We start from the raw sequence: 24,815 nt of genomic DNA on the forward strand, positions 1-24,815 counted from the left end.
CAATAATTTGAAGAATAAATCACAAAGAAATATGGGATATGAGATAGAGTTACTATAAAAAAAAATTAGGTAAAAATAAGATAACCATGTGATCACACTAAATTATATTATTCTTTATCCTATCTTTTTCTATAATATCTTTATTACATACCTTATAGTATTGTTGGATGATAATATATAGTGACAAAAAATATACCATCAGTTCAACTATAATATATACCATAAACATGATTTTTAACTTATATTTATATTTTTCAACTTTGAATATACAAAATAACTATAAAATTAAATTAGTACTACTTATTTGAAATACACTCGAACTTATTTGTATTTTTATTACTGGAAGCATATATGCCACTTTGATCCTAATGGTAACTTTGAAGTTCATTCATTATAGTTGGACTGTGGGACCATAGAAAGATCATATAATATCTTCCAAATTCCAACAACCCAATCATTTTTATTTTTCATTTTCCCCATATAAATACCACACAACAAAAATTGGATATTATTATATTGTTCTCCTCATCACAATGAACAACCACACAACTAATAAATTTTGTATTATTCTTATTTTCTCTAAATATTTTATCTTGTTCTTCACTTTTTTGGTTCCATTATTAGCACTTCTAACAAAATCTGAACAAGTTGGATATGGATATATTGTTAGATCAGTAGGCGTTGGCTCATCTGGAAGGACGTTGACTGCTTATCTTCAGCTCATCAAAAGTTCCTCTGTTTTTGGAACTGACATTCAAAATCTCACCCTTACTGCTTGGTACTACTAATTTTGTAAATAATTTTCTTTTATATTGTCTATCGGAAACAACCTCTCTACTTCCTTGAGAGCTCGAGGAGGTAGTGGTAAGGTCTGCATACACTCTATTATCCCCGGATCCCACTTAGTGGGATTTCACTGTTGTTTTTTGATTTTCTTTTACATTACATACTTATTTATTGAAGTGTCATCAATTTTGTGAAGGATGTTTGGACATGAATTTAGTCATATTTGAAGAAAAGTAGTACTATTTGAAGGTAATTTGGGAAAGGGGTATTTGGAATTTGAAGTTGTGTTTGGGTTTGTATTTTCATGAGGAAAATGTTGATGTTTTGTGGAGAAATATACTCCCTCCGTTTCAATTTATTTGTCTTGTTTTGATTTGGTAAGAAAGTATCAAAAGACTTTTGAATCTTGTGATCTTAAACATGTTATGCACGAAGAGTTGATATTAAAGAGTTACCAAAAGGAAAGAGACATTTTTTTTGAAACAGGCTAAAAGAAAGTAAGATGAACAAATTGAAACGGAGTTCAGGTGTTTAGATGAAACTCCGTGAAGTAAAGGGGGCGGCTTGTTAAAAAGGGACAAGTAGGGGTGTTTGTTAGGCTATTTAGCCTTTTTTTGTAGTTTATTGCTCAAATGGGCAAGCAATTACTATTGGAGATCATGTAGTAAAGTTATCATTCTTTACTTTGTCACAGAAGTGTCACTTGCCATTTCACATAAAAAAATATTCTAGCTTGGATTTTATTACGTGTTGTTTCCTTTGCTTTGGTTACTGTATTGTTTGTTATTGCTACTGTTCTCTTCTCCTATACTTTTATCATCCCTCACTGTTTTATTTACTTTCCATACTTGATTTTAATATGTTTTACTTGAGTCGATTGTCTATCGGAAACAACCTCTCTACCTTCACAGGGTAGGGGTAAGGTTGCGTACGCACCATCCTCCCTATACCTTTACTTGTGGGGTTACACTGGGTATGTTGTTGTTGTTTACTACGTAATTTTCAACAGTTGTGTCCTTTTTAGTGTCAAAAGATCTTTTTAGATTATAAATGGACTGATCAGCCTTTTCTTGTTTCCATGTTGATGGATTCTGCAGCTTTGAGACGAAAGACCGTTTAAGAGTCAGAATTACGGATGCTGATCATGAAAGATGGGAAGTTCCTCGAGAATTTATCCCCCGGGAAACTCATTTATCCCCCCGAAGCTCCCTCTTGGAAAAGCGTTCTTCTACCTCACTTCCATTATCAGAAGACACACACTACTTCCATACAGACACCGTTTCGGACCTTACTTTCACTCTCTACAATACCACCCCTTTTGGCTTTACTATCACGCGTCACTCCACAGGTGACGTTCTTTTTGACACCACACCTGAAAATGACTCTCCGGACACGTTCCTCATCTTCAAGGATCAGTACCTTCAATTGTCCTCTTCATTGCCAGCCAATAGGTCATCTATTTATGGTCTCGGGGAGCATACCAAGAGAAATTTTAAGCTCAAGCATAATCAGACATTGACTCTTTGGAATTCTGATATTAGTAGCGCTAATGTTGATCTCAACTTGTATGGTTCCCACCCTTTTTACATGGATGTCAGGTCTCATCCTGGCGCGGGGACTAGTCACGGAGTCTTGCTGTTCAATAGCAATGGCATGGACATTGTATATGCTGGTGACAGAATTACTTACAAGGTGATTGGTGGGATCATTGACTTGTACTTCTTTGCTGGTCCTGTGCCAGAGTTAGTCATGGAACAGTACACAGAGCTCATTGGCCGCCCAGCGCCCATGCCATACTGGTCTTTTGGTGCGTAATTATACCAGCGAATTACCTATTATTTCATAGTGTTTATTCTGGTTACTAATTTCATATGACCTTAACTTTTGAATTTTGTTTAGTACTTCCCACTTAATTTCCTCAAAACTGTTTGATTCACATGCTTCTTCATGATGTTAAAATATTACTACCTCCGTTTCAATTTGTTTGTCTTATTTTCCTTTTCAGTCTGCCTCTTTCCTTTTTTGGCAACTCTTAATTCTAACTCTCCAGATGACATGTTTAAGACCTCAAGATTAAAAGACATTCTAGTACATTCTACATATCTTTAGTTTAAGACCACAAGATTCAAAAATCTTCATTACTTTCTTAAAATTCTATGCCCAGTCAAAACCAGACAAGCAAATTGAAATGGAGGGAGTACTTAAAAATGTGCACAATTTCTAGTTGTGTCAATTACTTGTTAGTGCAGAGCTCAGTTATATAACATTTCGTGATCCTATCCCTTTCAGTACTCATAATGGGATGTGTAGAGCTTTTACTAGTTGTGAATATGAGGATTGAGTTTTCTTTCTACTATATATACATGTATGATTTGAGACAGATAGATGCACACATTGTTTTTCATGCAAGCTATTGCAAAATGTTGGCGACAGGATTTCACCAATGCCGTTATGGTTATAAAGACATTACTGAAATTAAGAATGTGGTTGCTGGCTATGCGAAAGCTCAGATCCCTCTTGAGGTCATGTGGACAGATATTGATCATATGGATGGTTATAAGGATTTCACACTCGATCCTATTAACTTCCCACTTGACCAGATGAAGAAATTTGTTGATACACTTCATCACAATGGCCAGAAATTTGTTCTCATAGTGGATCCAGGTGAGTTATGAGTTATAACATATTTAATTTCTTGCTTTTGTTGATATTTATACGTCTGTGGAATTAGTGTCAGGGTAGGCTACCTACATCACACCCCTTATGGTGCAGCCTTTCCTAGACCCTCCATGAACGTGGGATGCTTTGTGCATCGGGCTTCACTTTATTTTGTTGAATTTATGCTTACGTTGAGAAATCGCGAAGGTATTGGGTCAAATGATTTCAATGATTTGTACTTCACAGGGATCAGCATAAATAGCTCATATGAGACATACAAGAGAGGGATGCAAGCAGACATTTTCATCAAACGCGATGGTGTCCCTTATCTCGGCGAAGTTTGGCCTGGAAAAGTCTACTTTCCTGATTTCATAAATCCCCAAGGCAGAGTCTTCTGGAGTAATGAAATCAAGATTTTCCATGACCTTCTCCCCGTCGATGGGCTCTGGCTTGACATGAACGAGTTATCTAACTTCATTTCTTCTCCTCCGAGCCCTTCTTCTACCCTTGACAACCCTCCTTATAAGATCAATAACTCCGGAAGCTTACGTCCAATAAATGAGAAGACTGTCCCAGCAACATCAGTACATTTCGGGAATGCCTTAGAGTACAATGTTCATAACCTCTACGGATTCCTGGAAGCTAAAACTACCAATGCTGCTTTAATCGATGTTACTGGTAAAAGACCATTTATACTTAGCAGATCTACCTTTGTGGGTGCTGGAAAGTACACGGCACATTGGACTGGAGACAATGCAGCCACATGGGATGATTTGGCTTATAGTATTCCCGGCATTTTGAATTCTGGATTGTTTGGGATTCCCATGGTTGGAGCTGATATATGTGGCTTTGGTAGAAATACTACTGAAGAATTATGTCGCCGTTGGATTCAGGTACAAGTTCTTTTGTCGTTAAAGAAGCACTTTGCTCCATATATACATTGAAAGTTCATGATTTTAGTCAAGAAGTTCAAATGTGAAACTTCCAGGAAAAAACTTCGAATTGGAAATCTTGGTTCAAACTCTTTACTATGCCTTGTATCAACTTGAATTAGCCAAGATTAAAGAAATCGGAGAAGGCATGACTAGTTAGAAGCGCCCGGTCTTATTATATGTCTAAGCTAAACTTGGCAGTCTATTTAATATTGATAGTTCATACTCATGCATTATATGGTCGGTTATTATTGCATATCAACTTGTGGTCACTGTCCAAAACCCAGAATCATTATCTCATTAAATATAAATCCTAGATCTGCTTCCGGCAACCATGACTTTCGAATTATGAGTGCGCAACTGGTCAAAGGAGTCTTGTTTTCTGCTAACAGTACTCGTAGATTCATCGTATTATTTTATTGTAGTTACTTTCCTTTTTTTCAGTATGCTCTGTCATGCTTTGTTTATTATTTTGTCCTGGCTTCTTCATTCCCACTGTTTTCTTTTTTCTGAACTGTTTTGAAATGCTTTTACTTGAACCGAGGGTCTATCGGAAACAATCTCTCTACCTTCCATAGCATACACACTACCCTCTCTAGACCCCACTTGTGGGGTCACACTGAGTATGTTGTTGTAGTGTTATCAAATTAATGAACAATGCTTTGCAATATGTTGGTTGTAGTGCTTTCCTTAAAATACTCATACAGAAGATGAAGTTCATATGTTAATTAGAGATTTTGTCTTCGGATTTTTTAGTAGAATACGATTGTGAAAGTGTATTAGAAAATAAGGTCTGTATGGCTTAAACATGTCATGTGGAGATATCTATAATATCTCTCTTTCTTCTCGTTTATTGTTCTATTGCCGTTTCTATATTCTATTCGGGGTAACACAGGTTTTGATCTACGAAAATGAAATTTCAATTTTCTATTCAATTCAAAATTCATATTGAAGTATGATGCTTTTCTGATATCTGATAATCAACATCTCGTCGAATGTAGCTAGGTGCATTTTATCCCTTTGCAAGGGATCACTCTGACAAGTTCACTATCCATCAAGAGCTATATATCTGGGATTCAGTAGCTGCAACAGCCAGAAAGGTGCTCGGACTACGGTATCGTCTCTTACCATACTTCTACACGCTAATGTTCGAGGCACACACCAAAGGCGTCCCTATAGCGCGTCCTCTTTTCTTTTCATTTCCCGAGGATACAAACACTTACGCCATCGACACTCAGTTTCTCATCGGTAAGGGGTTAATGATATCACCAGTACTGACATCTGGAGAAGTTTCAGTTAACGCGTATTTCCCATCTGGTACCTGGTTCAACCTCTTTAACTATTCAAACTACGTGAATATGAAGTCCGGTAGCTACATCAGTCTAGACGCGCCTCCTGATCATATCAACGTGCACCTCAGGGAGGGAAACATTGTAGTGATGCAAGGAGAAGCAATGACAACAAGAGCAGCCCGGGATACTCCGTTTGAACTTGTTGTCGCCATCAACAACAGGGGAAATAGTTCAGGGGAAGTCTTCTTGGACGATGGCGAAGACGTTGAAATGGGAGGAGAGGGAGGAAAATGGTGCCTAGTGAAATTTCACACTAATGTTGTGAATAAGAAGTTATATTTAAGATCAAATGTTGTGAATGAAGAGTTTGCTTTGAGTAAGAATTGGACAATACACAAAGTGACTTTTCTTGGACTGAAAAAAGGGGTGAGTAAAATAAATGCATATAATTTGACTACTAAAATTAGAACAAAAAATGATAAAAGTGCATTTGGTGTTTTGGAGATGAGAGATCTATCAGTTCTTATTGGAAAAGAATTTACTATTGAGCTAACACTTGAAAAATAATTATCGGAAACAACTTCTCTACCCTATAAAGGTAGGGGTAAGGTCTGTGTGCACCTCACCTTCCTCAGACCCGACCTTTCCAAGACTCGACTTGTAAGACTATACTGGATGTATTATTATTGTTGTTGTTCATGTAATTCAAACTACAATATTGTTCATCAATTGAGTCAATTGGAAAAAGTTGTTAAGGTTATTGCCATGTTATAATAAAAATATTCTAGTTGTATTATTGTTTGTTAAATATTTGCCTTTGTGGAATTTGGAGAAGGTAGAGCTATTAGTCTATAATTTGGACAGAGTTCATATATACCCTCATCGTCTAACAAATAGAGCACATTTTCCCATTTTGCTGAGGGAAACCTATTTATTGAATTAAAAAAATGTCACGTGGCTTTGAAAAAATAAGTCTACTCATTTTTTTGTCTACATATTAGGATCTTGAACATGATGATCGAACTTAACTAAATGCATCATAAAATAGGTATATGATGAGAAAGAACGGTGATATCATTGTAAGTAGAAGAGTAATACTATCATTTAATCTCGTGGTCTTAAACATGTCATACACATGTAGAAAGTTAGAATTTAAGAGTTCCCAAAAAAGAAAAGAGGCATTCTTTTTAAAACGGACTAAAAAGTATGACAAACAGATTGAGTATCAACTTACAACTTGTAAGAAAAAACAACATTAAAAGAGATTCTAACTAACTTCTACGTTTCCAAAAATGTGTTCTTAATTTTGTTAAGCCTCTTGACTACATCTTTCATGGTTATCCTTGATTCTGGTGTTGCCTTTGTGCAATCTAAAGCCAGTTCTATCATGGAAAGTATGCAGAGTTCACTTTTGGAAGTGATTTTTTCTCCATCATGAAAAATATCCGCGTCCACAACTTCCATCATAGTTCTTGGAAATGCTCGCGTTATCCACTCCCTCAAACCAAGATTTTCGTTGAATATCTCTTCACCTGTTGGCCTTCTTTTTGCCAAAACCTCCATCAACATGATGCCATAACTGTAAACATCACCACGAGTGGACACTATTCCCTCCGAGCCATATTCTTAAAAGAATGAAAATGAAAAAAGCATTACTCATCCGATGTAACAATAATGAAAGGTCTTCGATACATAAGTGAAATGGAAAGAGACTAGTATAGTAGTATACCTGGTGCAATATATCCAAGAGTGCCTAATGTCTTTGTATGTGCCATAGACTTGCTTACAGCTAAAATCTTTGAGATGCCAAAATCACCAACACGCGCCACCATATCTTCATCCAAAAGAACGTTGGCTGGCTTGAGGTCACAATGAACTATAGGGGTGTCATTACCATGATGTAGATATTCAATTGCCATAGCTACATCAAGCATTATGGTGACTCTTTGACGAAGGTTTAAGTGGCGATCTTCTTTGTACAACCAATTGTCAAGACTTCCGTTGGGCATATATTGCAGAACGAAGGCTCTTATGTGATCACTAGAACACGTAGTGATCACCGAAACAAGATTTCTGTGTCTAACATTTCTCACCACTTCACATTCAGTATCAAACCTTTTGCATACTTCCTCATTTTCCAAATCCAGTACCTTTATTGCAACCACAATTCCACTAGGTAATGTGGCTTTGTACACAGAGCCAGAACCTCCCACGCCAATCAAATTGGATTCATCAAAATTGTTTGTTGCTCGTTGAATCTCATGATAAGAAATCAATTGATAAGTCCTCATCTCCGGAACCTTTTCAATATCTTTGGACTTTCCTTTCTTCTTTCGTTTCATTATCCAAATTGAGACAACCAACAAGAATATCAGAAAGAATGAAATAACCACCGGAGTGACAATTTTTAGCACAAGCCTCTTCGATTTTGGTTGTTGTTGTTCAGGAGTAGTGACAGCACAAGCAGGAACCTCCAATATTTGCCTTCCACATAGACCTTTGTTCCCGCGAAATGATTGCAGGGTGGAGTTTGCAAACACACCACCACTAGGTATTTCACCTTCTAAAACATTAAACGAGACGTTGATGCTTGTAAGGTACAAAAGCTTTTCGAAAGACTTAGGAATAGTACCTGACAAGTTATTCAAAGACAAATCCAAGAATTCCAAGCTTTTCAAGTTTGAAAAGGATAATGGAATTGGACCTGAAAACGAATTGTTCGATAAGGAAAGTAACTTCAAGTTTTGAAGTTCCCCCAAATTGCTTGGTATCATCCCCGAAAAGTGGTTACCAGAGATTTCAATTGCTACAATAGCTTTAAGTTCTCCGATATCTGATGGAACTTCTCCCTCTATAGAATTACGCGACATGTTTACATAGAGAAGACTACTCATCTTCCAAAAGCTTAAAGGAAGCTTTGATTCAAACTTGTTAGAACCTAAAAAAAGGTGTTGTAGCATGGTAAGACTTCCTAGACATTCCGGAATCACCCCCGAGAGCTCATTTTCAGACAGAGCTAATCGAACCAAATTCGATAAATCACATACTACCTCTGCTATATCCCCCTGCAGTTCATTGTTAACTAGAAATAAACCTTGGAGTTGTTTAAGCTTACCGATCTCACGAGGAATGTTTCCTGTCAAATTGTTATCTTGAAGAACTAGCGTTGTAAGACCACTCATGTTGCCTGTACTAGTGGGAATGAATCCATTGATTTGTGCATCTCCAATATGAAAGTATTCAACAGTAGATGAAAGATTGCCAATACTACTTGGCAGAACACCATTCAACGGATTCGATCCCACTTGTACATATCTCAACATCCTACATTTCACCAAAGAATCAAAGAATCCCAACTCAGTAAGTTGATTATGATGTAGGAAAAGTTCTTGCAGCTCGCGAAGATTTCCTAAATCATAAGGAATACTGCCTGTGAGAAGGTTATCTGATAGTTCCAATAGCTCAAGATTGGTAGCATTTGTGATGTACCGAGGAATTTCACCTTCGAGCTGATTGTTTGCTAAGAGAAGTTGTATAAGGTTTGGAAGATGAAGAAGATTTGGAATTCTACCTGAGAGGTAGTTGAAAGTGAAAGCAATGAATTCCAAAGAAGATATGTTGAAAATAGCATTTGGAATTTCACCTATAAGATTATAATTTTCTTCGAAATTGATTTGTCTTAAGTTTGATAGCTTTCCTAATTCCGGAGGAAGTTCTCCCTCCATGTGATTGTTTCCACAATGAAGTTTTTGAAGAGTGGAAATATTGCCTAATGAAGTAGGAATTGTTCCATCTATTGCATTATAACCGATATAAAGCTCTTCGAGCTTGGCTAAACAACCAATATTTCTCGGTATTTCTCCAGTTATGTTGTTGTATGATATGGACAAGACTTTGAGAGCTTTGAATTGGCAGATGTTGGAAGAAATGTGACCAGTGATTTGATTGTATGATACACCTATATGCTCGAGGTTTGATGAAAGAACATTACGTCGATCATCAAGAAACAGAGGACCTGAAAGGCTATTGTATGCCAGAGACACGACGAGAAGGGAGGAGATATTAAACAATGTTGAAGGAATGGAACCTGTTAATTGATTACGAGACAACGACAACTCTACAAGTTGGCTTAGATTACCGATCTCCATTGGAATGTTGCCGTTGATTCTATTCCAATTCAAACTGATGTTCATCAACTTTGTGGCATTTCCAATAGAAGGAGGGATTCTACCTGTGATGGTATTGTTCCTGAGATTTAAGACTCTGAGTTCCGGTACATACCATGTACCGTTCCACATTTCACCACCGAGTTTATTGAAAGCCAATGAAATGATTTGAACACTCCGGTGTTGAAATAGACTTGTTGGAATACTACCTTGGAGCTGGTTGTTCTGAATATCAATCACTCGTAAACGAGGCAAGTGGCCAATGCCATAAGGGATGTTACCATGGAAGTTGTTGTTCGTGAGATTTAGCTCTATGAGAAAGGATAGATTGGCCAAAGAAGGCGAAATTGTGCCTTGAAGTTGCAAATTAGGAAGAGTCAAGGCTACAACCCTTTGCCTTTTTGGACTACAAGTGACACCAAACCAAGAGCAAAATGAAGTATTTTTGGTCCAATTATTGGCTAAAAATTGACTAGAATCACTCGTAACAAGATTTCGAAAAGCTAATAGAGCTTCTTGATCAGTCTCATTTGAGAAAATAGTAGCTGATATAGAAGAAACAAAGTAAAATTGAACTAAGATAGCAAGTATCAATAAGAAAATGTGTTTCTCCATGATGTTACTATGCACTTGAAACATACTACTATGAAGAGAAATGGAAAAAGGATATATATTGGAAAAAAAGAAAATGAATGACTCCACTTGAATTATTTCACAAATAGACGAAAAGTTGTCGTCTTGTATCTCTGTTTTGATTTATCTGACATAGTTTGACTCGACACGACATGAAATTTAAACAAATGTATGACTATAATGTAAAGTCGGTAAACTTGCATTATTAAGAAAGAAGAAAAAGAGTATATATTTATATGGTGCAGAATCAAAGTCAATGGGAAAATAAGTAGCAAAAGGGAAAAAGGCTATTAGTGTGAAAACACATTAAAAGGAGGAATATAAGTAGCAAAAGGAAAAAAAGAATCTGTCCACTTCCCTTGATTAGTTCACACTACTTTTTTTTTTTTTTGCTTCTAACTCGGTGCCTAGTATCAGTATTGGACCGCGACTAATCTGAACTGATTTTTCATATAGAACTTTCTTTATGGCATGTCGTGTGGCCTATCTTAGGAGAGTCCGGAGCCTAAAGGGCAAAAAAATTTGACAAAAATTCCAAAAGGGAACATCAAATTTTTTTCTAACCAAAAAGGCAAAATTGCTACTGACGTAGCGATTTTGTTTGACGCCGTTAACAGATCAAAATCGCTGCCCTGTCAGCGATTTTGTCCAACTTTTTTTTTTTTTTCCAGAAAATCGCTGCCCGTGCAGCGTTTTTATAAGAACAAATTTGTTTTTTTTTTTAAATCGCTGCTGTTGCAGCGTTATTATAAATTTTGTGGAATTTTTTTTTTTGTTTTTAGAAATCGCTGCCTTGGCAGCGATTTTGGTGGAACTATTATTTTTTTAAAAAAAAAATCTCTGCCAAGGCAGCGATTTTGGTAGAATATATATTTTTTAATATTATAATATATCGTTTTTAAATACTTGTTGACATGAATTTAATCTGTCTTGTTGCATTTTAAATATATTGATTAAACTAATTTTTCAAGTGAGTTAAAAAGTAAAAAGATAATTTAATATTTTGTAAGTACACTATATTTATATTATAATTATATAATTGATTTGACCTAACTTAAAAAGTATTGATTTGACATAACTTAAAAGGAAAAGAAACTTCCTGCAAATGTTGAAAATAAAGAGGAGAATCTCAATTTTCAAAAAAAATTAAAATAATATATTTTTATAAAAACGCTATCATAGCAGCAATTTTAATTATTTTTTTTAAAAAAAATTCACAAAAACGCTGCACGGGCAGCAATTTTCTTAAAAAAAATAAAATTTCGATGTTGACTAGTTGACAGAAATTTCAAAGAAAAAAAAATTCTACCAAAATCACTTCCTTGTTTTTTTTTTAAAAAAAAATTAGTTCCACCAAAATTACTACCAGGGCAGGATTTCTAAAAAAAAATTAAAAATTTCCACATAATTTATAATAACGCTGCAACAGCAGTGATTTAAAAAAAAAACATTAACGAAAATCGCTGCCAAGGCAGCCATTTCCGAAAAAATAAAATAAATTTGTTCTTATAAAAACGCTGCCATAGCAGCGATTTTAATTTATTTTTTAAAAAAAAATCGAAAAAACGCTGCACGGGCAGCGATTTTCTGAAAAAAAAAAAAAAGTTGGACAAAATTGCTGACAGGGCAGCGATTTTGATCTGTTAACGGCGTCAAACAAAATCGCTACGTCAATAGCGATTTTGCCCTTTTGGTTAGAAAAAAATTATGATGTGCCCTTTTGAAATTTTTGTCAATTTTTTTTTTGCCCTTTAGGCTCCGGACTCTATCTTAGGAATTGAATTGACTTGCATGTGCCTTACATTCATTTTCTTACCAGCTGTAGTAAGATGTAGTATGGACCGCTATTCGAAATCTTAGTAAAACACTGCATTTCTTAGCTCAGACGTTTTTCTTGAAAAATACCAATTGAAGTGGTACCACAAGAATAGTCTAACATCACAACAAAATGCACAACTCATCAACATCAATTTAGGAGACCTATTAGCTAACTATGATGGAGAACCTCACATTTTTTTTGGAAAAGGAATGTATATTTCAACTTCTCAACTTATATAGAAATTATAATAGAAGGTAGTGGTTGAGTTAGTTTGTAATATATAGAGGTTTTAAATTGAACACACATTTATTCGTGAATTTTTTTTTTTCCTGAAGAGTCATCTCTCGTGTTCAATAAATATTAGGAAAAATGACTTTAACCATAGGGTTTCTTAGAAGACTTTTAGGAGAAAGCTTCAAATAAGGGCACTACCAAAAAAAGAAGATGAAGTAGGAATTAGCTACGAAATGTGTCTCTAACCGATCGTTAAGTAACTCGCAAGTAACAATATTTTTTGATAATCGATTGTTAAGTAACTCGTAAGTAACAATATTTTTTGATAATCCATCATTAAGTAACTCGTAAGTAATAATATTTTTTGATAATCCATCGTTAAGTAGTATTACCGATGAATTTATATAATTAGCGAGAGAGAAGTTGTCCATTGCTAATTCCTTCTTTTTATCATGTAGTTTAAGTAACATCTAGAAAAGTTCAATCAAACTCGGAATAAAATAATCCCATATATTATTCCAAAAGTATCATCTCGTATCCTTGTAGCCAAATGAGCCGTAAGAGTTAAAGTTCTATAAATGAAGTCCATTTGCTTAGGAATTAATAACTTATTGTACCACCTAAGGATAGTGATATTTCTCGTATCCTTGTAGCCAAATGAGCCGTAAGAGTTAAAGTTCTATAAATGAAGTCCATTTGCTTAGGAATTAATAACTTATTGTACCACCTAAGGATGTGATATTTCTCGTATCCTTGTAGCCAAATGAGCCGTAAGAGTTAAAGTTCTATAAATGAAGTCCATTTGCTTAGGAATTAATAACTTATTGTACCACCTAAGGATGTGATATTTGGAGTTGCTCTTCCCTCAACCAAAAGTCTTAGATTTGAGCCTTAGATATGAAAAAATCTTTAGTAGAAAACCTTCCCCCGAATGAAGCCCTATGCGGCGTGAATCAGATTAGTCGGGCTCCAATACGATACAGGACACCGGATCAAAAAGAAGAAAAAACACCAAAAAATATATAGTTGCCATGTTCATGGTGCTTTTGGCCTTGGGTATTTCAGGCCATTCTTCCAATATGTTTACGTGAAATTAACCCGAAAAAAATGAGAAGATCAAGCAAAATTGAGGACTCTTATTATAGAAACAAGTACACAAGGGTTCCCGCTGAGGAATAATACAGGAAAACTAAACTACAAATAACTTTTGAATTCAAAGTTCATCTGAACTATAACCATTTTGAAAATGGCAGCCTCCAATCTTTTTTTCTCAAGGGCTGTAATACCTAGAACTCGAGACTATGTAAACAAAAGGCCGCCGCTTACTTGGGCAACCCAGAATCAGGGTGGAGGAGAGCTTGGCTGTCGCCACTTATCAAAACCGGACCTCTACCAGGTCGTGTGCAGATGAAGTAGCTGATTTCACCTTTGTATTTCTGAGCTGGAACTTTGCCTTTGATTTCTGGAGGCGGAGGCAACGCTTCAATGTCCTTTATATCCTGAATTCCAATATCCTCCATTAATGATTTATCACCGATGACGTAGCTGGATAGAGGAAGAAGCAGTTAGTATGATCACCGATCAATACCATATGGTCTAGAACAATTCATCCTATGGAAAAAATTGGAAACTTTTGATAGTGAATGTACCTGTTTAGATCAGTTTCTGAATTTGGAGGGAAGTGGAAAAGCAGCCTCTGAAGCAGAAGTGAAGTGGATGTTCTGTTACGTGCAATTAGGACTGCATTTGGCCCTGCGTCGAAAGTGTATGCAACCTGGCAACATTTGTTATGCTCTACTTTAGAAGTCAAATAGCATGACATTAGATTTTCCAGACCCCAATAGTTCTTAGTCAAACACTTCAAATTGTCAATCAGAATCGAGAAAAGGCTTGAAACGGATAGATTTTCTTGCTTCACTTGATATGGAGTCAAGATCTCAGTGGTAACAGATATTATGAAGTAACCGGAAAGTAGTAACCGTAAAACAGGCTCAAGACCAGGGGGAGTTCAGTTGGAATATAATCCAAGTTTGCAGACTCTTCAAATAGGAAGGTAGACGGATATGAGGAGAGAGATGCAATACATATTTAAAAAATGAAACAAAAAATTCCAGTTCAGAAGGATAATCACTATTCTCTTTCAAATGTCTAATATCCAAAATTCTAGCTCAAGCATTGAATTCTACGACAGATTTCTTGGGCATTCTTAATACTTACCTCCGAAAGAGGGGTGGTGAAAAATAGGGGTGTGACAAACAAAATCATGCAAGTATGCATTAGCAAAAGGTTGTGGTAAAGTAAAAAACCTGTGGAGTTCCTTCTGAACGGTTCCATTTCTCAACACAACTGATTATCCTGAAAATCAAACACACCATCAGGACTTATTTTTCCTATTCTCGACATTAGTAAGCAATCATCAAGTTCAGTACTTGTATTAAGAATAAGAATTTCCGTACACTTCATGTTAGTAACTTGAAGTTAAGAGAACTTGCCTATGAGATGTGTCATTCATGTAGAATATAGGAGGGCTAGTATCTGTTAGCATGATGGACAACTAAATGATTGTATATATTAATGTAATTATATAGTGATATAAATTAGCATGACCATATACATTTGTTGTAGAATCAAAGGAATAAATATTGTGATAGAATAGCTGATTTGGAGGGGTAGCAAGGTAGATTTAGAGGGATTGAATAGCAGATTTGTAGAGATAGATTAGCTGATCTTTAGGGATAGGAACGGCGGATCTTTAGGGATGTGTAATCTTTATTTTCTCTATATAAAGGAAAGACTCTCACTTTGAGAGACATTCAGCAGAAAATTGACAGTATCCAGGCAGACTGCATGAAACTGATTGCTGTCTGCACAAGTCAAATGAGTGAAAGTTGCAAAATCACGTTTTTGTATGGCTTCTTCCATCTGAATTATTCGCTTTGGCACTACTTCCTGAAAAATTGAATATAAGATGAAAAATTATACTTCGAATACAACTCTCCCCAGTCGAACAAAGGTTAAATAAAGACCAAGTGAAAATGTGCTGGAACATTCTGAGGACACTAATTGAAGATGCAGAATCTAAATGTAATCAAGAGTCCAGACAAATGAAATACCTTTGCCCTGTGTTCTATAAGTGCACTAGTTTCAACAGTTTCACGCATTCCGGAGGTGCTACTTGTTTCCTTCTGCCGTGAGCACACCTGAACATACAGCAATTCAATAAGAATTAAATCTTGTTTGATACATGTGTTTTATTGGGGAAGAAACAGAAAAAGTGTCCCAACGATCGGTATTTGTGTGATTGACTTTGTCAATCCGTAGTGAAGAATGTACAAATGAGTTAGAGAAGGAGGGGGGGGGACAGCATAAAATTTTGAAGAAAATGAAATGAAAGTATATGTTGAAACTTAGAGGTGATGAAACTATAAGATGGCTGCTTGAACAGAAAAGAAAATAAAATAAGGAGCGGGTAAAAGTACATGACTAGATTATACGAATTGGTGAACCCTCATTGTGTAAGCATTGGATGTCATGAAAATAAGAACAGAATACTAGCACAATATTAATTGCTCAATCTTTGGAGAAACAATGATAATGTGGATGGATAAGTAGATACCACGGCAATGATGATAACAAGCTCATCCCAGTGCCTCTCATCAACAAGTGGAACAGCAATGCTATCGCTTCCATTTTCCTCCTACAAGTAGCCAGGGAAATGGATTACAACAATGCTGAGAAGATAAGATATCTGTCAACGGAAGCACAAGACAAGAGCTCATGAAGCAGACGTACTTTTCCCATTACCCACTTGACAAATCCTCCATATAAGCTTCGACATGCACTTCCTGAACCTTGCCTGAAGTGAATAAACAAAGTTATCATTTTGACTATTTATCTGACCTATTGAACCTTAGTTATCATAGGGTAACCTAATAACAAGACCAATGGAACAGAGAAAAAAAAACATAATCAGTAGACTTCATAGGACCAATGAAATACATACCAACAAGCTAACGGAATTACTTGCGACTGATAATTTACCTTGCTATTGCAGAAAGCCTCCCGTTGTCCTCTTGCACATTCATTAACTTTGCAAGAGAATAAACTACATAGATGAAACAGAAATTAGTTGTACTCATTTTTGAAGTCTCGGATAATTTTGTTTAGAGAAAGCATAGATGCATGAAGAGGAGAGAACTAGGTCCAAAAAGAGCAACCGAAAAAAAGCTTGAGGAAATAAACTAATTCAATGAAAAGGGCATTGATGTGTGAGATGTGTTAAAATGGAGTCATGTTGGTGAAGATTCATATAGCGGACCCCAACTTGTTTGAGGTTGAGGCGTAACTGTTTATGTGTAGTATGTTATACACTTATCAACACAAAAATCATAAGATGGGTTTCACTTAGATACATTGCTTACTCATTGTCATCAAAATTTCATTATATATTTAAACAAGGATTTATAATGAGAATATGCTAACAAAAGATCAAATACAATATTGATGAATATTTACCTACTTGTGGACACAAATATGTATCATAGGTGAACCGAGGAAATCTATTACCAATAATAACTAATCCAATACATGAATTAGAAAGGAGGTTGTAACCCAAAGCAGCTCAAATGCACAGATATAATGCAGTACTTTATCACATAGCTAAAGAATGTATTACTAAGCAAAAAGTATTCTATTAAAAATAAGCTCTATAGTTTCGCTAACCAGTCCATTCTTTACTGACTACTTACAAGATATGACAGTTCAAATAATATGTTTACAGAAAAATAAGTTGCAGGAGAAAGGAAATAGTAAAAGGAAGCTCTGATCGATTTGAATTTGCATTGGGGAAGCTCATAGTTACAGTACTTGATTAAATTGAACTATATATGGCTGAGAAACTTAGAAAACATAATGGACAGCATGTGAACAAATAAAAGCTTGCAATATCCCATTAGCTAAACTATTCTGTCACTTAAAATTATTTTGATCCTCAAGCAGAATAATAGTTTATGGATAGAGAATGTTATCCTATATGCATTGTTACAAGCTAGAGAAGGTACTTAAAACTTTCTGGAACACTCTAGAAAGGGGAAAATGCACAAGTACCCCCCTAGACTAAGACCGAAATCCCAGAGACACACCTTAACTAAACTAAGGTCCTATTACCCCCCTGAACCCATTTTTTTTGTAATTTTGTGCACCTTTTTGGCTTACGTGGCATCCAAATATCTCCCACGCGCCTCAATTGCGTGGAGTCACGGAGTGTGCCATGTAAGACAAAAGGTGTACAAAATTACAAAAAAAATAAGTTTAGGGGGTAATAGAACCTTATTTTAGTTAAGGTGTGTCAATGGGATTTCGGTCATAGTGTAGGGGTACTTGTGCCTTATCTCCTCTATAAAGATACAATGAATCACTTTTTGTTTGCTTTGAAGTCAAATCACAGATTAAGATACAGGCAAGCCCTAAAAGATCCATTTCATATGTTGTGGACTCCAATAACATCCCATATTATTACAACAAATAAGGTAAAATAAGAAAATTCAAAAAGCTTTGCAAGCACAAGTTGTGCAGCATATAAGCATTTATACAAATGCTCATCAGAGAAGGACAATATTTTCATCTCCTGCAGCCATTAGGAGGACTCAATTTAACAGCCACTGAAGATCAAACAAACGAAATAGTGAAGCGACAAACAAATACAGAATTCAAGTAACAAAGAAATAGTTAGTAGTACCTAGGCAGGCAAAACCAGCAGCTGAGGAAGCCAATCCTGCAGCAGTAGGAAAATTATTATAAGAGGCAACATGCACGCGAAGATTCTCCCAATCCTTTTTTGTGATTTTGATACCCTTCTTCTCATCCTCAACATCATTAGCACGAGCTCGAATTTCCCTAAGACAGTTCTGGTATCTGCCTCCAGAGAGGGATATTTCCTAGAAGAACCAGCAAAAGCAAAAATAAGAAAGGATCAAAGATACGTCCAAACAAATTACAGAAATATTTACTCTTAAAGAACTAGTCCTTTCCAAAATCACAAAAATTAATAAATCTGCACTAAAAGGCGTATCTTACTAAAGCAGCACATAGTAAAGGAACAATCGTGCACTCTCTCAACCCCAAAATGGGAAACAAGGTAATTTAGCTGCTTCCTCTGTCTCAATTTATGTGACACAATTTCCTTAGTCAATCTAAAAAGAAAGACGGGTTTCTTAATTTTTTTGGTTTTTAATATAGTACCTACACTGGGGCCTGATTGATCCGGATTTGTGTCGCGTAAGGTCATTTAAGGAGGAACCGCTCCCTAACCAAAAAAATTCATATCCAGGGGTGCGACCCCGAGACCTCTGGTTAAGTGTGGAAGGACCCTATCCATTCTACTACAACCCTTGTTAGCTCTTCTTTCTATATTTAGTACTCCCTCAATTTCAATTTATTTTTCCTACTTTCTTTTCTAGTTCGTTTCGAAAAGAATGTCTCTTTACGTTTTTGGCAGCTCTTAAATTCTAGCTTTCCACCTTACATGTTTAACACCACTAGATTAAAGAGTATTTTGGTACATTCTATATATCTTTAGTTTAAGATCAAAGGATTAAAAAGTCCTTGTTTACTTACTTAAACCTTGCGCGAAGTCAAAACCGGACAAACAAATTAAAATGGAAAGAGTAACAATTTAACTTTAAACTTATTTGTACCCTTTAAAAAATTGCTTTGTATCCACAAAAAGTTTCCAAATTGTTTTAAACCACAATTTTCAAAAGTTTTCTCTTTTTTCTCTTGAACTCCGTATTCCGTCAAACGCCTTCACTTAAATTGAGACAGGATGAGTAACAAATTCCAGCAAAAATGAAGACTTTCAGTATAAAATGGAAGAGCTCAGTTCCCTATACCTTATTTAAACCTCCTTCATTCTACTACATGTAGTCACGTACAGCTAAAAGACACTTAAAATCAGGGGCAAAGCTAGTAAGGGCCCAGGGGTTTATCCGATCCCCTTCGGAGGAAAATTACACTGTTTGTATTTGATTAAAATATTTTTTTCTGCATATATAGTATATGTTGAACCTCTTCAACTTCCTCGTCTTCATATTTTTTTCACCCTTAATGAAAATCCTAGCTCCGCCAGCTTAGAATGTTGCACTATTAAACCATATCAGCTTACAATCTTGCATGTAGCAGCTAAAACATTTAAACTCATAAAAAACTACTCTTTTTTCCAATATCACAAAAATTAATCAAACCCCATTAACAAATAGTAATCAAAATCATAAAATCACACTTAAAAATTAAATTTTTTTTACCTTGCCTAATAGCCACATTCGATCTTGATTAAAAGCAGGACTAACAGCAACAGTAGTAGTAGTACAAAGATGTGCAGGATCAAGAGTCACACTAATACTATCATTAATGGCAAGAATTAGGTTTTCATCTCTTTTTCCCCAATATTTTATAACAGCAATGTTAGTGGGTGTTTGTGCTGTTACCATCAAAACCCATTTTTGAGATTCATCCGCCATGGCCAACTAATTGAAGAAAAAAAAAATATTTCTGGGATTTGGATCAAAATTTGTGAAATTTATTTGATATTTTTGTTACATATTTATACATTTTACATGATATTCATATGTATGATTGCTTATATAATAGGAGAAGAAATTCAGAATTTTAAATTATAAATAATTAAATATTATATAACTAATTCAATATTCTAAATTCAAAATTTGAAATAAAAACACACATGTCAAATAAAGATCAATTGGTTATAAAACTCCACTTCAAATCAGTTAAAAAATCAAAATTCAATTTTAAAAAATTTCATATCTAGGACAGATTTAATATTTAAAAAAAACTAATTATACCTTTTTTAAAAAATGCATTTATATAAACACGGACAAAATGTCATCTATTTTTATATAAAACGCTGACAAATGTCATCACAAAAAAAAGTCTACTTTATTTTTAATATCGTATAAAAATATTTCTTTTTAATATCGTATAAAGCGGTTTTTTAAACAACTTTTAAATCTGCTTTTTTTTTTTTGGATGCTGATTTTTTTTTTTTAATAAAAGTAGTATTGAAAAAAAAACTGAATTTGTTTAGCAGATTTTTAAAAAGTACATAAACGATTTAAATTCTTAAAAAAAGTTTTAAAAATAAATTTTAAATTTCAAAAGAATTCAATCACACGGTTTGCAAACCTCTCTAATAAATGAGTTAAAAAAAACGGTTACAGAATTGAAACTATTTATATATATACTAATACTACAGTGATGTTGGCAAACCATTCTTTCAACTTTCTTTGTATCAGTTTTTGTTCTTCTTTCATCTTTGTCTTATTTTTTATGTATATTCATTGTTCTTCATTTTTGCTAAATTGTTCGATCTAAATGTTAAATTTCGATATTTTTTTAGTGTGTTTGTGTGTCACTTGAAAATGTGACAGTTTAATATTTGGAAGATTCTTGGAGTATAAAATCAACACTAGAGGTAAGTATTTATAATTTTTTATTTTAGAATTTAACAAGTTTGTTCACCGTATTAATTCATATCTCTTTTTTAATATAGATTTTTAATCTTAGCACAAGCTAAATTAGTCATGATCATAAATTTAATACAAAATTTTAACATATGTTTTTATTTGATTATATAAACAATCATGAAATGATCTCAATACTTTGTTGAAGTTATCTAAGATTCTATACTATTTTAGTAGTATATTTTGAGTTTGTTGGTTTGATGCCTAAGTTTAATTAGTCGAATAATTAGTGTGTTGATTTTGTTTTTTTGATACTTTTTAATAAGGAAGTAAGAAACTATTTAAAAATTATAAAAATTATTTTCTTAAAGAGTTACATAATATTTTTTAATTTATATTTTTTAAATTTTAAATTTTTGAATTGAGAGTGGTTAATTAATTTTTTAAAATATAAGTTTAAAATTAGAAACAAAATATGTAGTTTTAAAACTAATCATAACCCTTTAAGGATAATATTTATTATAATCTTAAATTTTAAATACATTTCTATTTAGACTAATTAATTAGTTGACCTAAGTTTTAAGGATCACGCTATCCAGTCTTTTAAGCCTTCTGTTTATTTAGTTTAGTTTTTATTTCAAGGCCTTCAAGTAGTATTGTTGTGAAGAGTATGATGCTTAAACATATGTTATTTACGTTTTCCCATAAAGTTCGAAAAACTATTATTTGTCTTATAGATGGGATATCTTTGATAATTCTATCTTTTTTTATTAGAGCATGTTTGGATAGATTTATAACTTATGGTTTATAAGACAAAAGTCACAATATAGAATTCCTAAAATCTTACTGCATCATAGAAAAATAATTTCCTTATTAAAATTAATTATTTGTAATTTGTAATCATATTAAATTCTAAACTAAAATTTTAAAAATTAAGTTTTATTAAAGAATTACTTAAATTTATCGTGATATAACCATTTAAAAAATATATATAAAATTTATATAAACATAACGATTAAAAATTTTAAAATTTAAATGATCCGCTTTAAAATTTTAAAAAAAATATATTTAAATAAAATGTGAATTTAAAACTGAATTACTAACTAAATATTATCATGTTTTTTTTTCTAATATTAAACTTTTATTTACAATTAGAATTTAAATAGTCGGTTACAACTTTCCATTACATTTCCACCTCTACACGAACTCTTAAAACTGATTAACAAAAAATTAATAAAATAAAAAAATAGATTTTGTTAAGAATAAAAATAAATTTATATATTTGCAAATTCACTAAATATGGTTACTAGAAAAGTGTAAATCATGAAAAAAAAATTTACCCCTTTTGAATAGCAACTACAAGGCAAGTTTTTGTCTCCTGTGATGATTAAAATAATTAATTTATCTCCAATTATTATTGCAGTTATTTTTTTAAATTATTAAGCACAATTTTTGGATCATACTTTTGTCATGAAAATTTTTTTCAAAGTAAATTTTGAAAGTATTTATTATTACCAATAGATAATCAAAAAATTTCACATGCTTAACTTATCCATATTAAAAATTTTTTTTATAAATAACAGAAATATTAATGGGAAGAAAATAATAAGCTATAGTTAAATATTTTCTTTAAAAATAAATAAATTATAGAGCGCAGTGATGAAATCATATTATATGTTATTTATTTGAAAAGTAATTTTTTTAAACTATTAGTATACTTAAGATAAATGAATTGTCTTTAACTTTTAGAATACAGAAATCTATAAAATGTCCATAGATTCTTAAAGAGAATGGTACAAAAAAGACCTATTATTTTTCAATTCTAATCTTATACTAATTTAAGGATGTAAAAAATATTTTGAACCTTTTTTTTCAAAGAAAAACATATGCAAAAACAGGTCATTTAATAACATTTCATGTGAAAAGTTTGAACTAATAAATTGTTAATATGAATTTTTTTTTATTAATACAACATAAAAATAATACATGACAAACGTGTAAAAATATTTGAACTATTTTATATTTTCTGAAATTAAAATAATCAAAAAATTAATATATCCGTGCAACGCGCGAGTACATATACTAGTATAGAATAAAAATAGGCTAAAAATATAACCTCCTAATGAAAATGTTTTTTTTTTTTTGTTTTATTTCTAGGCGGCACATTTGTGTGTTTGGGGTCCATACTTTTGAATAGGCTATTTATTTTGTATATTTAAGATCGTGGTCAAAAATATCTGTGAACTATTTTTTTTTCCAGTTCTTATATCTTAATTATTAAGTATTTTGTATTTTTATTTGAATAATTATTAATTATTCGGGCGAAGGTGGGAGTAGTCGCTTTGGCGAACAAGAATATGAGGGAAGTGAGTGAGATGGTTTGTGCATGTGGCACATGTGTAAAGGAGGTGCATCAATATCCCAGTGAGGAAATGTGGAGAGGCTGGTTGTAGGGGTACGCCGAGGGATAGGGGTAGGTCAAAAAATTATTCGGGAGAGGTGATTAGGCAGGACATGGTGCAACTTTATATTACTGAAGATATGACTTTCGATAGGAAGGAGTAGAGATCGCGTATTAGGATTGAAGGGTAGTAGGGTAGAGTATTATTGTCTTGCCTTGCGAGGTTTAGTGCTTGGTGTAGAACTAGACTCGCTCTTATAGTTCTTGTGAGGTAGTGGTAAGGCATGCACACACTCTACCCTCCCAGACACTACTTTGTGAATTTCATTGGGTATATTGTTGTTGTTTTTGTATTTGGATAATCATTAGCTATTTATCAAAACACACATCAAAGTTGACTAGATGTGGAACAACTTAATTTGCTCATAAGATTCCGTCCATATGGCAATTGATTCATTTAATTTTGAGGCATGTTTTTGATAAATAGTTGGTAATAGTTTAAATAATAAAGAGAAAATAGTCAAATGCCCCCTCAACCTATTATCAAATTTCCAACTACACACTTATGTTTTACGAGAGTCCTATCACCCCCCTAGACTATTTTAAAATGAAATAATTCCACGATTAGATGCTGACATGGCACAGAGAGTGCCATCACTCTCTTGGAGGCATGTGGAAGTAAGAAGAATTGATAAATAATATTTTACAATATTTTTAATTTGACTTTTTGTTAAATATATATTTTTTACTCTTCTCTTCAAGTTTTTTTGTTTCTTTTTCTTTTTTCCCCTCTCATTCTCATTACTCAACATGCACCCCACCACCATTTCCTCCACCTTGAACCACCATCACTACATTAACCACATCTTTTTATCCATCTTCTAATTATTTTTTTCTTACAATTTGTTTCACTATTTTCTACAACTAACACTGCAAATCATCAAATAATTATTAAAATTGTTACTCATATTGCTGGAAAAATCAAATTGTCCTTAATCTCACTATTTCAAAAAAAAAAAATCACAAAGTAAAGACCAAAAAAAAAAAAAAGAAGAAGAAAGATAGGAGAAACAACACTTAAAAAAAATAGAATTATTAAACACCTTCCATCATAAAAATTCATTCTATTATTGATTTTTTTTTTTAATTATTGGAGAAATCTAGTGAATTAAAACAATTATGACTATAAAATAATTTTTTTCGATCATGAATTTCATAAAGCAAACTAAACATGAGTTTTGGGTATTGATCTGGGATATTAATCTTGTTTTCATTTTTATCAATCTCAAATTAGTTCAAAATATCAACACCATTAATCTACCTTTTCACCGATTTTAGGTCAGTAAAATACATCAACCATCAGATCTTATCTTCAATCTCTATTGTTGTTTGGTGAAGACCCAAGAATTTAACCATC

General features: G+C 33.5%; 3 protein-coding genes across 3 annotated transcripts; 1 reads left to right on the forward strand and 2 right to left on the reverse strand.

Annotated features, from left to right (window-relative positions):
- Positions 1–501: 501 nt before the first annotated feature.
- Positions 502–6,461, forward strand: LOC102581005 (alpha-glucosidase-like). Its single transcript, XM_006359288.2, has 5 exons — positions 502–778; positions 1,884–2,593; positions 3,220–3,450; positions 3,691–4,337; positions 5,378–6,461. The coding sequence occupies exons 1-5, from the start codon at positions 534–536 to the stop codon at positions 6,233–6,235; spliced, it is 2,691 nt and encodes an 896-aa protein (XP_006359350.1). The 5' UTR covers positions 502–533; the 3' UTR covers positions 6,236–6,461.
- Positions 6,462–6,777: 316 nt separating this feature from the next.
- Positions 6,778–10,493, reverse strand: LOC102588293 (probable LRR receptor-like serine/threonine-protein kinase At3g47570). Its single transcript, XM_006359302.2, has 2 exons — positions 7,398–10,493; positions 6,778–7,293 (listed from the first exon to the last, which is right to left on the reverse strand). Exons 1-2 carry the CDS (start codon positions 10,471–10,473, stop codon positions 6,947–6,949), a joined length of 3,423 nt encoding a protein of 1,140 aa, XP_006359364.2. The 5' UTR covers positions 10,474–10,493; the 3' UTR covers positions 6,778–6,946.
- Positions 10,494–13,636: 3,143 nt separating this feature from the next.
- Positions 13,637–20,144, reverse strand: LOC102581346 (diphosphomevalonate decarboxylase-like). The gene is made up of 11 exons (XM_015314379.1): positions 19,822–20,144; positions 18,258–18,456; positions 16,562–16,625; positions 16,313–16,376; positions 16,137–16,217; positions 15,634–15,720; positions 15,355–15,469; positions 15,013–15,055; positions 14,827–14,875; positions 14,170–14,294; positions 13,637–14,065 (listed from the first exon to the last, which is right to left on the reverse strand). Exons 1-11 carry the CDS (start codon positions 20,035–20,037, stop codon positions 13,843–13,845), a joined length of 1,266 nt encoding a protein of 421 aa, XP_015169865.1. The 5' UTR covers positions 20,038–20,144; the 3' UTR covers positions 13,637–13,842.
- Between the last annotated feature and the right edge of the window lie 4,671 nt (positions 20,145–24,815).

Source organism: Solanum tuberosum, unplaced genomic scaffold (assembly GCF_000226075.1).
Source record: "Solanum tuberosum cultivar DM 1-3 516 R44 unplaced genomic scaffold, SolTub_3.0 scf00296, whole genome shotgun sequence".
Classification (NCBI taxonomy): Eukaryota; Viridiplantae; Streptophyta; class Magnoliopsida; order Solanales; family Solanaceae; genus Solanum; species Solanum tuberosum.